Source organism: Bos indicus x Bos taurus, chromosome 2, assembly GCF_003369695.1.
Source record: "Bos indicus x Bos taurus breed Angus x Brahman F1 hybrid chromosome 2, Bos_hybrid_MaternalHap_v2.0, whole genome shotgun sequence".
Taxonomy (NCBI): Eukaryota; Metazoa; Chordata; class Mammalia; order Artiodactyla; family Bovidae; genus Bos; species Bos indicus x Bos taurus.
In genome coordinates this window covers 97,417,671-97,433,609 of record NC_040077.1, presented here as the reverse complement: position 1 = coordinate 97,433,609, position 15,939 = coordinate 97,417,671, and the positions used below count along the sequence as shown (strand labels likewise).

General features: G+C 35.2%; 1 protein-coding gene across 35 annotated transcripts in view; it reads right to left on the bottom strand.

Moving 5' to 3' along the window:
- The window catches only part of MAP2 (microtubule associated protein 2), a 297,900-nt gene that overhangs the window by 42,334 nt on the left and 239,627 nt on the right, over window positions 1–15,939 (bottom strand). For 29 of the 35 annotated variants that reach the window (XM_027565984.1, XM_027566051.1, XM_027566061.1 and 26 more), the window contains 2 exons: window positions 10,682–10,795; window positions 8,379–8,456 (listed from right to left, as the gene is read on the bottom strand). In XM_027565984.1, the coding sequence (XP_027421785.1) occupies window positions 8,379–8,456; window positions 10,682–10,795 (192 nt within the window). The remainder of the gene's footprint in view (window positions 1–8,378; window positions 8,457–10,681; window positions 10,796–15,939) is intronic. The other 6 variants (XM_027565959.1, XM_027565960.1, XM_027566004.1 and 3 more) reach the window with 2 other exon arrangements.

Genomic DNA, 15,939 nt, shown 5'->3' with positions numbered 1-15,939 from the left:
TGTCTTATAGTTCTTCAAATGAATGATTCTTTTGAAATTCCTATGAACAATCATATATTGTTTAAATGGATCTGTGAAGAAGACTATAGATGGAAAGGAGAGAAATTTTTTGAGAAACATTAAAGCCCTTATGGGGAAAAATGAGAACTGCTACTATTTCTTCACATTTAACACACAGATACTTGCATTTTTGTAATTTAACTATGTCAGTAACATTTTAATAACTCAGATTCTAACTTATTATTAAGGCAATTTTTACAATGCCATAGAATTAGAGATTTTGATTAAAGCTAAGAGACTTTTAATATAGCTGCTTTACTAATGTCACTTTATTGGGTGAAATCAATTTATTTTACATTTTTTCTAAATCCATGTAATTTTTTAGCTTTCCAGTTTCTCATTTTGTATAAATCATGTTTATTTCCACACCTGTTCTTTATTCAAAATTCACATATTTTTCTTAATTATTTTAAGTCCATTTAAGTTTACTCAATATGGATTGTATTTTTCTATCAGAATGTCTGAACCATTGGGGCTCTTGCCTTGGAACTATCTGCCTTTACATTAAATATTATGCCATACAAAAATAAACTCTTCATTTAAGCAAGTTATTTTTCCTCATTTCAAAATGACATTTACCTAAGCAAAAAAAAAATTAGCCCTATTTTTTTCTTTATAAGACTACCTTGTTAGAATGAGATAAATTGCAGCCCACTGCCCACTTATTTTATCCTCTCCACAGCTAACTATACACAAGGTCTCCACCTTCGAAAGACTGGAATGACAAAAGCTTGGGAGCATTTCCTTCATTTTAGCCCACCTCTACTTATCTGAACCAAGATTTAGTCACCTGAGGAAGCCTCTATAGTTTCTGTAGATGTTTAAGTGATTTGGAGAAATAAATTCATTCCATAACATTTATTCTACCCTAAACAATTATTTATCTTTTAAAAGGCTATCACATTAACATGGCACTAAATAGAAACCTAACTCTGAAGTCTGGTCTAATAATATGGAAAAATTATATTAAAGGTCATCTTCTTTGGTTTGGGTAAGAAGATACATTCTTTCCCTATTGATATATTTGCAAGGGGTAGAAAGAAGTCATACTTGTTTGAACTTTTTTTGCTTCCTTCTCAGAAGCTGTGAAGAAAAAAAAGCAGCACTCACATGTCTTAAATCAGCCTTCTTCCATATAAATTGTTGAGGCATTTGGATGGAGATGAGCGATATAGGGACTTCACTTTCATATGGAAAAAACAGGCTCCTGTCCCTCCCACCCACACATGGAGGCACACTTAAGGTGATGCACATGGTCAAAGCTGCGGGCAGGGGAGGAGGAGCTAAGGGGACCATGCTTGGTTCACCTTTCTCCCGGCCTAAGTGGGCCTCTGCACTCTGCGCTGGGCCACTGGGGAGCACACTAGAGGCAGTCCACTGTGAGCTGAACAAAGGATGCTCATAGTACTCCTCATCGGAATTGGAAGGGTCATCATCAGGCACAGACACCGAGATGGAGGGGGCTAGGAGTCTACGCCTTTCCCCGCTGGTGGCAGGTTCGTGGCTGGGGAACCTGTGTAGAGGACCCACTTGATCCTCAGCCCCTTCATCTACAAACAGACACACAGGAAAAAACTGCAGGGAAAACTGGACAAGACAGACACAAGATCAGACGGACGAGACAAACATTTGCACAGGACATGGGGTCACGGAAGCAGCACAGCAGGATGGAGAGGGATGAGCGAGACCAAGCTGGTGGAGGATGGGAGACATTGAAATTTCATGCTTCAGTAGCCACTGAATTTAAACTCTCCCTTTAGGAATCTTGTCATTGATCTAAATGAACCAAATGTTCTGACACTCCCACTGCATAATAGAAATTATCTTTACATCTTCCTCAAATGAGTTAAAATAACAACAGAAACACTGGGAAAGAAACAAAGCACTACAAAACAAATGCATTTGTTAGAAGAAATTCTTTCAAGTACGCACATTTTCTCATGTTTTTATCAATACATTTATAAGTTATAAAAGAGGAAAGCTGTTAGGACCTGACGCCTGTACAATTCTGAGAGAAACTGGGCCTGTGGAAGTACAACCTTCATTATCTAGTATGTGCGCATGGTTAGCATTTTGGTTGATTTAATTTTTAGTTCATGACTTCTACCAGAAAATAATTTTTAATTTCAATCCTGTTAAGAAAAATCTACAATGCATTATGCTTCTTTCCTGTCTTGCTTAGGGGAACACAACTGGCATAGCTTTTTCTTTGGATGCAAACTCCTAGGCATCCTTTTGAACCCTAGTTCTTATCTGCATGGCTGTGAAAGTACTAGAAATTACCTAGCAACATACACTTGTTTTCTTGTGTTCTGCTTCTCTTTGGAAGGCTTAACAGAGATACAGTTAGCTGAGAATTTCTACTGAGGTGGCTTCTGACCCATCACAATTGTATTCTGTGAAGTTTCACTTGTACTACTGTTTTTATATTTCAAAGCCCTCATTGTATATTTCTCATGGAAATGCTAAAGAAGCTGCTCTCATTTCTTTTCTTTCCCACGTCTTAGCTTAGAAATCTGTATTACTTAAATATATTTCCTTAGAAATATGAGTGTATATCAATCAATTTGCTTAGCATTTCAATAAGCCTAAAGAATGATCACAAAGAACAATATCTGGCTGAGACACTGTATGTATCTCAGGCCTACATGGCTGATTACTAAATTTGTTAACCACTATTTATTTACTTCTATAGAGAAATAATTTTAAATTTTTGTAATTTTCAATAAGATCAAAATGCAGTAGCTATCTGTATAATTTTTATTTCTATCAAAATTTAAGTGGACAGAATTACAGCATTAATTTGAAAATGCACTGAATTTTTAGCACAATAACTTATTTTCATTCAACTGAGTGCTGATAACTGGAAATAAACCTGAAATCATAAGGACACTAAAATAATATTTTGAAGAGAGAATGTTTTTAATCTTTTGAACATATTGTTTACTGATTGTTCCATGGAAGTTGTTTCTAGATGGGTGCTCAGAACTTTCCCAGCCACAATGCTTATTATATCATGGGATAGAAGAAACCTAAAATTACATTTGATATTGTTAGTTCAACTCGGCATGATTTCTCAGCTGAGCAGACGACTGGGTGAGATCTGGCCTACAACATTGGCTGAATCATAAGTCTTGGGCTTGTCACAAGTCCCAGCCATTCATATCTCCTCTAGTGACTCCCGAGGCTGTAGACTCCCCAGGGACACAAATTTTTTCTAAAACTAATACATTCAAACAGATTACATGGATAATCAATAAGTGAAAATGGCATATTTGCCTCCCTGCTTTTCAACATTTTCTAGGGAGGACAGCAGACTACAATTCAAAACTAAAGAATTTAAACCTGAGAGATGATAGTTTAAAGGCAATTCTCCTTGGGTAGTTTAGCCTTTTGAAGATTTTGGCTTCCTCTTTCTTGTTGTTTCTTGAAAGTGCCAAAATTTGAAAACAACCCAGAGTCTTGCTTCAGATCCAGAACATTTCAAAGAAACAGTACTTTCTATTCTGAAAACTCTGGCTAATCAGGGAACAACAAAAACAACAAAAACTTTGAGTGCTTCAGCGGAAAAGTAGCTTCTCTGTAGTATTTGTCTGGCTCTTAGCCAGGCAACTTCAAAAAGAATGTCTGGCAAAGCCCAGGCCCCTCTGGGTTACTCCAAGTCTCTGTTTAGGACCTATGAGCCTGAAGTCCATCTACATTACATGTCCCAGAGATGTGCCAGTGAAGTGATGCTTAGAGGACCATGTTGGCTGGCTAAAGTTCAGAGACTGTACCAGTGCATGGGCTTCCAGTAATAATGCTAGAAGACAAGAGATCCTCATTTGCTATAGGATTGTGAATGGCAGGTGCTCTCAGTTCATACCCAAATGGAGGTGTGACACATAATAAATAAATTATATAAATGAATGAATTTTATATATATATATAATAATTATAAATGAATGAATTATTTACTTGGGAGTTGTTTGGAAAAAAAGGGAATCGATCCAGTGTCTTGTAACCAAAATACTCTCATTAGAAGATGACTTCACTCTCATTGTCCCACAGTAAGAGCCTAGCTAGATTTAGCGATGCAGTGAGGGTGTTTGTAGGAACTTCGTTTTCCCAGGTGGCTAAGTGAGTAAAGACCCTGCCTGCAGTGCAGAAGACACAGATTCAGTCTCTGGATCAGGAAGATTCCCTGGAAGAGGGCATGGCAACCCACTCCAGTATTCTTGCCTGGAGAATCCCATGGACAGAGGAGCCTAGTGAGCTACAGTCCATGGGATTGCAAAGAGTTAGACATGACCAAAGCAATTGAGCATAGCAGATTTGAATTTAAACTCTGGATAAGCCACTTATTAGCTGTGACATCCTGGGCAACAGTGGAAGTGAGTATTATCTAGGTGAGTATTCTGTGTGGGTTGCTTGAAGGATTAAATGGGAAGGTATTTGAGAAAGCACCAAGAATCATTCTTGATTCCATAGACGTTAATATCTCTATCTTTAGTCTATCAGACAAGTTGTCATGTACCTTTACTCTTTTCTTTGATTTGATACATCAAAGCTAGACTTAGGAGATTTATGAAAAATGAATTCATAACAGTTTTGCTCTTTAAGGCCAGGACCGAATGTCTCCTTTTACTATAAGTACATTTGCTTTTGGACACTGGGTTATGTCACAAAATAGTCTGCTTCATTTAATAATGTACTGTTTTAAAGGGAAGGGTAGTCTTGTGAACCTTGGACTTCTACATAGTTCCTTTGCATAATGATAATCTTTAAAAATGAAGCTTACCTGGTTTTAGTGGAGAACCACATTTCCCCTAATTTGCTTTCATACAAAATTTTCTTTAAAAGAAGCATTTGAAAATTTATATTGGGTAAAGTTTGCCACACAAAATTCAGTCTTGATCTGTGAGCCCCCTTGGGTACAATGAGTAGTCACGTTTATGAGAGATTGAACATCTTGGGGTATTAGTGACTCCGACTTGGTGATCTTGCCGGCATCACAGCTTCTACCCCATGGCCTAACCTAGAGCAGCTGACTCCTCTTACGTAGTGTCCCAACTTCTCTAAGCCCTTTCCAGTCTACAAGCTTTGGACTGAGGACTTCTCAGTTTGCCAACTGTGTCTGCTGCCCTAGAATGATATGGAGGGAAACTGCTTCCGGTTAACAGTTACAGTGCGCCAGCCACATCATTGACACAGGAAATCATCAGCCTAGAATTCTGAGCAAACCTAAGAGGGTGGAAGGACTCCTGGTTCTGTTTTCAGATTTCTCCATTGCTCTTGCATGGGCTTCCAAATTCTAACAGTTCAGTTCAAGTGGTAACTACTATGGTTAGGCCAAAAAGAAAGGGGAACTTAATTTGAAAATATAATAACTAGTTCAGTTTGGTTCACTGTACCTGTGTTTCCAAGTGTGCTACTTAATTTTTTTCATCAAAATCTCTTTGTTCCCCAGAATAAGTACAGTCTTATGAATATTACACTAATTATAATACATGAATATTCATACATGACAGTAATTAATATCTTAAATTATTTTTAGAAGAAGCATCCATGCCTCCCCTTTGGGAAAGAACAGCTTTTAGAATGTTTGCTAATTAATAAAAAGCCTATCCTCAAAATCAATGAAATACTCAATTTAATCTAAGAACATTTACATAAAAGGACTGAACTGTGACATTCACTGTGCCTTTAGATTGAAGTTGCTTTAAGGGTGTTTTGAGGAGGGTAAAAAATCTAGATGGAAAAATCCACCTGCTTTCTTTCCAGTCAACGTGCTATGAGCAATATATTAAAAACTTTGGCTTTGTCTTCACAAACCAATTGATTTGAAAATTTGAAAAGTTGATTCTTGTCTTGTGGATTTTCACTAATTTTTTTCTGATAAAACAAAACAAATGTTGTTATACATACTTTAAGAGTGGTTTAAAATAAAAGAGAGGAACTAGTTTGATTGCCTAGATCACATGCCTTTCATAAAATTAAGGTAAAAATATTATCTAATCTTTTAAATCAATGGAGTTTGAAATTACATATTTTTTCTATATAACTAAAAAATATGATTATCTTTTTAAAAGGAAACCATTAGGATTTTGTATAGGTTGAGGCTGTCTTTTGAAAAAAATTAAATAAAAATACATATTCAGTTTGAAAATGTTAAAAATATCTTCAAATTACTTTCAGTAGGAAGTAAGTTGACATTTTCCCCAAATATACTGAAACATCTTGAGGGAAACAATCCCAAAATGTGAAGGAACAGTTACTTTGGAATATGATACCTAAGTTACCAAGATATGAAAGTGATTCTATTTTAATGTATACTTTCACTGTATCTGTGGTACACCCTCCAGAAACAGACTGGATGAGTCTCAGATGGCCGGGAAGACCTTGTTGCCCCTTTAACTCACACTCACATTTAACAGTAAGAAGAATGAATTACTTGACCTCTAGGTGACTTGGGAGTCAACGTCATACCCCTCTCTTGGTTAAGAGGATTTCCTGACACGGGAAAGGCTTTAAGTAGGGGTTCAGAAACATTTTCAGTGACCTGTGGGAAGCAGAGCTGTCATGGAAGGCTTTCCATTACATTCAGAGTAAAATCCAGGAGCCTGAACCAAGCCAGCTGCTGCTCACTCCCAGACTCCTCTCCTCCACCCATCTCTCATGCATTAGCCCTGGGACTCCTTCAATTCCCAGAACACTTCATGCACTTTCCCACCTGAGAGTCCTTGCACATCCTCGTCCCTCTGCCCAAATTGCCCCTTTCCTCCATCTTTCCTTGGCCAACACTTCCTCAGGCTTCTGAGTTCAGCTCCTTTCTCCCTCCAATAAAGTAAGATTACTCTTCTTTTACCTTAAAGCTCCCTGTTCTTTTCCTTCCTATTGTTGAACTTACTTACTGGATTTCCATTCTCCACCAGACTTTGTGCTTCTTACAAGGAAGGATCATGTCTGTTTTGCTTACTAGTGTATACTTAGAGAATTTGAGGAGTGCAAGGAAACTTGTAGGTGCTCCATAGACATGAACAGATAAAATCAAGGCCCAGAAAGGATCTTTCAAATCTATGAATTAAAAGATCTAATCACATTTTCAGGGAATTAACTAATCATCAATGGTTATAATAACACTTATTATATACAATGCTTATAGTCCTCAATTTTTTTTATTCCTTTGACTAATTATTTCAGGCAGTAAATATAGGAAAAAAGGCCTCAATATAAGAAAAAAAATCTTACTAAAAAAGGTTTAAGTTTATAAATCTATGACAAAAATAAATTATATTTATTGATAGTTTATAGTTCAGTAATTTAGAATAACCTCTAGTAATTCAAAAAATAATGTAAACAAACCTAATTACCGATTATAAAAAGACAGTGATTCTTTTGTGACCTTATTTAATTTTTAACACAATAAAATGAGCTCTAAAAAGTACAACAAAAGGAAAAATAAGTCAACAAATGACAAAAATGGAAAAGTATTAATATTCTGATTTTAGTATATGAAAAGTAAATTATATTGACACAAACAAGCTTTCAATAAATTTTAAAAGCTTTCTTCTTCTCCTGTAACTCTCAAACAATAGACAAAAGTTAACTGGTCTAATTCAGAGAACCAATAATAGTTAGCTTTTAAATAGTGTCTTTCATCTCAGATTCTAAATGGATATTCTTCAGAGGCATCTGTCTGCTTCTTCATTGCAAACTGAAAAGCTGACATGGCATTCCATGTTGACTGAATGCATAAATAGATTCATGGACAATAAAAGGTCTCAGCAGGAAAGAAGCCATGATCTCAGTTTCCAGTTCAATACTCTCAATATCAAATTTGTTCACTGACTTCTTCATTTATTCATTAATATTTACTGAGAGTTTGCTACAGGTCTGGCCCTGGGGAAGCCCTTGGCAATACAATAGTGAGCAAAACAGAGACAGTTCCTGCCAACCCTTCCAAAACAAATCTATTGATTTCATCAATATATTTATTTTTATTCAGTCACTTATAAAATTAAATTGTATCTACTCTTTAAAACAGTCTACATGAAGTAAACTAGTTCTCTGTAGTTATTCTAGCTAGCCACTTAAACATAAAGTTATCTTTTCCTTTATCCAGCAGATTTTTCTTATTTACCATATTTATCTACTTTTGATTTTATGTACAGAAATGATAATACATTTAATCAAAGTCTTTGTTTCTTCTTGATTATTTGAAACAGACAGCTCCCAAGCTGGGTCACATACTAACCAATACCAAAGTCCAGCACTTATGGGTTGAGGTTTATTTACCCTTAAAAGAAGACAAACCTCAAGAGTCCAACAGGCCTTACCTTCCTCCACTGGGACAGTCTGTTCTGAGGCTGGTGATGGGGGTGGAGAAGGAGGCAGATTAGCTGTCTCTTCAGCTGCTAAAGATCAAACAATGGAAAAATGAGATACAACAATTAATCCTACTAGCCCAGTGGACATGTAGGAGTTGTGCCATCTGTAAAAAGGACTCTATGAAATTCAAGGAAAGATTCAATAGTAAGTTGCATTTGACTTATTTTAGCCCCATTCATAAATTTTTGAAAACCTAAAAAAAGAAAAGCACTTAATATTAAAAAAAATCACTCCATAAAAATGGATTAGAGATAACTTCTAAAATTCTATCATTAATCTCATTAATTTTTATCTGCTTTTTCAATTAATAAAATATTTAATTCTGATCCTAATTTACTACATTCACACCCAGCCAGGTAAGCATTTTAGTTTGGATTTGAATTGACTGATTAAAAATGTTAAGAGCTGGAAACTATTGTTTACCTTGATCTGAAAACTAATCACAGCTATTTTAGGAGATGTATTTTTTAAACAACATTTTGTTTACTGAGTATAATGTCAAATCCATCTTCTGTATGTATTCTCAGAGAAGAAAAATGAAGCTGTCACAGCCTGAGGCAACCGTCAGATAGAAACATGTACTAGTGGGAGCTGAGAAATATTCTGGCCTTGGCACGACACATGAAAGAAGGCCAAAAAGAAATGTTCTAAAAGATGAAATTCATTCACACTTAACTCCGTTTTCCTCTTGAAGACACTTATCTTCTTTATGACCACTCACATGAAGGTAAGGGATTTTAAAAGGAAATATTTATCAGTCAAGGCCAGTGGTAAAATTTATTTTAAATAAGCCTTGTGGGCTTCTAAGGGATATTTTAAAGTTTTTTTTTTTTTAAGTGAGATTTTTCTTTTAAAAAATAATGAAATTTTGCCACTAACAGGGCATTATATTAAGTGAAGTAAGTCAAACAGAGAAAGACACACAGTGTACATCATTTATATGTGGAATCTAAAAACTACAGAAAACTAGTATCTGTAACAAAAAAGAAGCAGATTCACAGATAGAACAAACTAGTGGCTACCAGTAGGGAGGGAAGAGGGGCAACAAGGGGTAGAGAATGGGAGCTATAAACTACTGGGTGTAAGATAGGCTCAAGGATGTACTGTACAACATGGGGAATATAGCCAGTATTTTGTAATAGCTGTAAATGGAAAATAACTTTCCAACTGTATAAAAATTAAAAAAAATTTTTTAAGTAAGGTTTTCTTTCATTTCAAAGAACAGAAGTAAACCATAGAAAGAAAGCTAAAGTTTTAGATAAGTTTTCCCTCTCTGTTTTAGGTGAAAATAATCCTTGATCATCAAAGAATATTTTATTGAATATAATGAGATTATTTTTAATTATTATTGAGAGGAGAAATTTTTATGGTTTAATTTTCAATAGACAATGCAGTGCTTATCAGAAAATCAAATATTAAAGATGCATAAGACTGAAAGAACAATAGTTATATACTATTTTTAGGCTTTAAAAACCACATCTTTATATGGGTTAGTTATACATACCTGTGAAATAAGCATATGTTGAATTGCAAGAGAATTTCCTTTTCATGTGTCTCTGCATGTATATGCATCTACATCTAGAACCTATATATCCACTGAGAGTAGGGGCACCAAGCCCTTGGCTGAGAGTCTTTTCCTTGGTAAGCACCATTATATTACCTGTTTGGTCCTGTAGGGCATTCGACTTGCAATGGAGGCAGAGGGCTAATGTGTTGCCCTTAAATGAACAAAGTGAAGACTAGTACCTCATGTGGGATTCAATCATTGTATCCCATATAAGGTACTAGCCACTGATAATTCTAACAATCTCTGGCTATAGGTTTTGGTAGCCTTTTCAGGGAGACCCCAGAGACTGTAGTATAGACAATCATTAACCAAAACCCATAAAGGGAAACAATCATCTGTAATTAAAGCATTAGAACATTTTCCTTAAGAGTGGGGGCCATGACATCAAAGTGCATTGGCTTTATTTTTTCAATAACTATCTCTAGTGGTCTGGAAAAGAAAAATGAAGGGCAATTTAGGGGCAAAGTGTAATTATAAGTTGACTGTCCTAAAGACTACTGAGACACCACAATGAGCCTGTTGAGAAAAGTGAAAATAGGTCCCAGTGCATCCCACCAGAGACGTTTGATGAATGTCACAAGTAGAGATGGAGTACGAGATATGGCCTATCTTTGAATGTGAAGACTTGATCCTGTGACTGAGGTGCAGCAGACACTGCCCCTGACCTGAGACTTTCTCATTTACCTAAAGGCAGAGCAGGAGGTTGATCTTTAGGCTGAGCTTCTTTCTCTTGTTCACCTTTCAGGACTGCTACAGCTTCCGCCGTGACTACTTGAACTATCCTTGCAGACACCTCCTCTGTAATAAATAGTAGCAAAAGAAAATAAAATGAGCCATCGAAAACAGGTGGCAAAGAGGAAAATTAATCAAACAATACAGTCAATTAGAATTGTATTTCAGTCTTTCTCCCTAAAAAGTGCAATAGGATAAGTTGCAGATAAACACTCACACACAAACACATAAACCAAAAAAAAAAAAAAAAAAAGAGAGAGAGAGACAGAGAAAGAAAATACAAGGAGCTGGCATTCTGGGAGCTAAGTGAAATGCACATAAAACTAAAGAAAACAACCTGTATGGCAGTTTAAACAAAAATAATAAAAAAACTGTTTATATAAACAGAAACAATGTATTATTTTATACCCAGTAAAACACTCTTCTATGCTAATCTGAACAAATACCATGATTTAAAATCATAGGAAGATGCTTCAAAATGTGAATTTGTGATTAAATAACACTATCTGGGTTCAGTATTAACAAGAGAGATTAAGAAAAACCTGGGAAGATAAAATTTGAGTGGAATACATGGAAATGATGTATCAGATAGTCCCTTTCTAAAGCGCTGCTCCTTTTCTCAATAGTGGATGGTTTAAAGATCGTTAAGGCCATATAATATATATTCAGCTTAGTCAGTATAATTGTTGTTGTTAGTCACTAAGTCATGTTCAACTCTTTGTGATTCCATGGACTGTAGCCCACCAGGCTCCTCTGTCTATGGAATTTTCCAGGCAAGAATACCAGAGTGGGTTTCCATTTCATTCTCTAGGGGATCTTCCCAACCCAGGGATCAAACCCACATCTCCTGTGTGAGCAGGTGAATTCTTAACTGCTGAGCGACCAGGAAAGCCCTATAGTGGTGCAATAGTTTCATTTTAAAAAGCTAGAGAGGGAGGTTCATCATTAAACTGTGATAGTTTTTGGACTGTCACAGCATCTGCTGAACCATGTCAATGCTAATTTTATATAACCTTCTCAGAAAACATTCAGGAAATGACGATCCATATATCATCAACTAAAAAGGAAAGAAGTCTTTTGAGAATAAAAATATTTTCTAAATTAGAGATAAAATTCTACAGAATTTTTTCATCATATTTATAAAAAAAATCTACCACAAGGAAATTAGTCTACTTTGCACTCATTTTAATTTCAATGATGAAGGATCCTTTTTCTTTACTATCAAAAACAAGTATGGAATAATTACAGTATCAAGTAGCAAAGATACAATTCATCTTTATAAGGATGCTTTAACCTATACAATTTAATTCATAGTATCACACAATTTTAGAGCTAAAAGAACTTTGAGAGAAGTTTGTCTAAATTTTCCCATTTTGCAGATGAGGAGACAAGGGCTGGGTATATTTATGAGATTTGCTCAAGTTCACACCGCTGATGGAGGCAAAACATATTAGAACCCAGGTTTTCTAACTATTATGATGTTCTTCCTCTTAAACAGAACAACAGAAGGAATAATAGAAAATAACCAAAAAATTCTTTAGCAATCATGTGTGAATTACTCAAGGAAATATATGAACTCCTTTAAAGGTATGAACCAAGGAAACACACTCTCAGATCTGCTTATCTATTCATGTATCTAATGTACACTATTGCTATTCCTGATTATATTTGGAGACTATGTAACAAATGATTGACCAATATCTATCTATCTAATCATTTATCTACCTACCTATATATCTTGAAGACTATGTTAGAAACTGCAACAGATAATTTACAAGAAGATGAATATTTTATTTCTCAGAGACAGTACTATTTTATTAGCATTTTAGTTCCATTTTAGCTTTTGCAGGTAAATATGTGACAATAACAATCATTAAAGCATTGTAAGGATTAAGCATTGTAATCATAGGAGCACTGTAACTGCTGTGCTATTTGGTGGGGAGGACAGAGGAGGAAGAAGGGCTGCATGTTTTCACAAAGCCAAGCTGCTGGGTTGAAAGGCTACTCTCCCAGAGTGACATTATCAATGGAAAGAATACTGCAAAATGGGCCACAGAAAGTTAAATCCACTTGGAGACACTTCTTTGTTGTCTACACTGTTTAATAATATAACAAAAAGAATTAGTTTATGTTTTGTGAATTGCCACTTACATATATTAACTTTCAATGAAATTCAGACATTTAAAAATCAATAGAGTAATTTTAGCACTTCTAGCATCCAAGTGTTTTATGGAGAACTGAATGCAGTGGAGAGGCGGAACAAGCACTCCAGAAAATGGGATATATATAAAACCAATGCATCCTCTGGATCATTCCTGCATCTCCCTGTTGGCACTATGCACATTATTAGTATCTCCCTATAGCACTTAGGAAATATATCTTGTGTGAAACTGTGCTGGTACACAAGCCTTATCTCCACTACTATGTAGTTTCCCAAGTCAAGGATTTTCTCTCTGGCATTGTTGCAATTCTCGAGGCTTCTCTCATTGAACTTTATCCAGATTGGACCTTTAACACAATTTTTTGAAAGGATGAAAAATCAACATGAAAAGCTTGTTCATAATATTTACACAAATTCAGAAGTAATCCTGTTACTATATTTACTAACTTAACCCCCCCATTTATATAATTTATTGTATTCTTAAGACTGTGATGCATTCTAGAACAGTATTTCTTAAATGGGGTTCCAAAATTCTTCTGTACTTTCTGAAGAATTTTCCAGGATCTGAGAGTAGTTAAAAAATTAAATTTGTTTAAATTGGGAAGACAGTCCAATAAAAATAATACAAATATCTGCTAATTTATGTGAACAAATTACAAGTGAGCTACATAATTATACCAGTCATTTTGCTTGAGAGTGTATTTACAATAATTCTGACACCATGGAGAATTAGTTTACACATTCTTGGCTAATGAGAACACAGGTGGACTTAATAAAGAATGCATTTACATGAGGTGTAGGTCAAATGACATCTTTAGGCACTGTACAGGCTTTCAAAATATTCTAAACAGAGATAAATAAAGGGAAAATTGAATCATAACTTGTCTCCAATCAGTTTAGACAGGGCCAACTTTAGTAAAATGCACTATATCAGCTGGTACCACATGTTTTATAGTGATAATTTAGTTTTAGCAAAACAATATTAATTTAGATGGAAAGTAGCAGGACATTTGAATTTTATTGGGTTTGCTGTTTCAAAGAACATTAACTTAAATGTGTTTGACTTTCATGGTTAAATAAGTTGATTTTATATTTGTAGGCATTTAATCAAAACTAGTAAAAAAAAGAGTCGCCAGTCCAGGTTCGATGCATGATACTGGATGCTTGGGGCTGGTGCACTGGGACGACCCAGAGGGATGGTATGGGGAGGGAGGAGGGAGGAGGGTTCAGGATGGGGAACACATGTATACCTGTGGCGGATTCATTTTGATATTTGGCAAAACCAATACAATATTGTAAAGTTTAAAAATAAAATAAAATTAAAAAAAAAAGGAAAGTGAAAAAAAAAAATAATTTGGCCCAATCTTAGAACTGATCTTTTTTTTTTTTTTTTTTTTACAAAGGAATTTCACAGATTATAAGAAATGCTACTTTAGAATAATCAAATAGGCTGTGTGGGAACCAAGTTCATGACACATTATATTCCATTCTGGGGAAAATAATATTGTTAAAACTTTAAAAATAGAAAATAAGTGTATTTTCTAATATTATTATAATTTGACACTTTATTCAGGAAAACACAAATATAGGGTTGCTCAGGGGTTTCAAATGGTCCAGTCATTTAAAAATCTTTCTCTAAGCAAAGGCTGTAATCAGTGTAGAGATGGCAGCTTTCCCCATGAAGGATGGCCTTTTCCCAATGGAGGCCTAATCAGCAGATCTCCTGAGGGAGCCTTATCGTTATAGCCTGGCTTTGGGAACAGGGGCAAATTTACTCAGGGTTCAGGTAAAGTTCAGGGAAGACTAATGGTAAACATGTCAAACATATACAAAAGATAAAGGAAGACAGTCAAAAAATCAGACCTATAAAAATGATAAGTTACAATGTGTGTGATTATATATATATATATATATATGTAAGTATAGCTAATTATGCAATTATATATATATATTCATTCTACAAGTACTTATTAAATGCCACCATCCATCCATCCAGCCTTCTATCATATCTTTCTATCTAGAGTATTACCATCTTTTATGGTGTACATTAGACAAAGTCACATGGACTTTAAAGCAGAGATGTGTGGGCATAAACTCCAGCATTGCTACTTTCTAGTTACTTCATCTTTGGAATTTTACTCAAACTCATTGAGTTTCAATTCCTCAACCAAAATAAATGGAAATGATAGTAATACCCATCTCACAGGTTGTTGTGAGGAACTCAAATATACAACAGGCCTGGCACATCAAGAACTCAAATAAAAAGATTTCCCACTAGTTCTTCACCAAGATGTTTTTATTTTCTCTCAGTCATACACTGTTCTGAGTTTTCTACTTTTATATTTCTACTTAAAGAAACAGCAATGGTGATATGCAGTAAGAGTTCCAGCCCAATGAGGCTATTTATGTTGAATTATAGGATAGTATGATTACTCTGTGATTACCTATGTTGATGGCCAGTTTTTCTGGTTGTTATTGTTGCTTTCTTTCCCTAGACAAAGCTGGAGGGATGTAACTTATTTATTTTCTGGCTTCATACAAACTTCTTTGGCTGTGTAGGCTCTGGGCTACTACCTGCTCTAGATTCAGCCAGTAAGTCCCAATTATGGAGGGTCTTCTAGACAGTGTTTCTAGAAGCATGATAACCCTTATCTACAGCTGAGGACAATGAGCAACATGAAACATTCTTTTTGTGATGAAAGATTAGACTACATTTTAATTCTTCATTGCTTACTTGTTCTACCTTCTTATTCCCTTTCTTACTTTCTAATTTTTTGCTGTTAATTTTTCCTTCCAAACATTATACATATAAAATTTTGAGTAGGATTTAGTCATTCAGACGATTAAAGATGAATACAGATTGTGCATAAATTGATAAAGTACTATTCATTATACTTCACTGAGAGTTAACATGGATCTTGACAAGGCCAAATTTGCCTGTTACTCCAGGTATTTCTTGACTTCCTAGTTTTGCATTCCAGTCCCCTATAATGAAAAGGACATCTTTTCTAGGTGTTAGTTCTAGAAGGTCTTGTAGGTCTTCAACTTT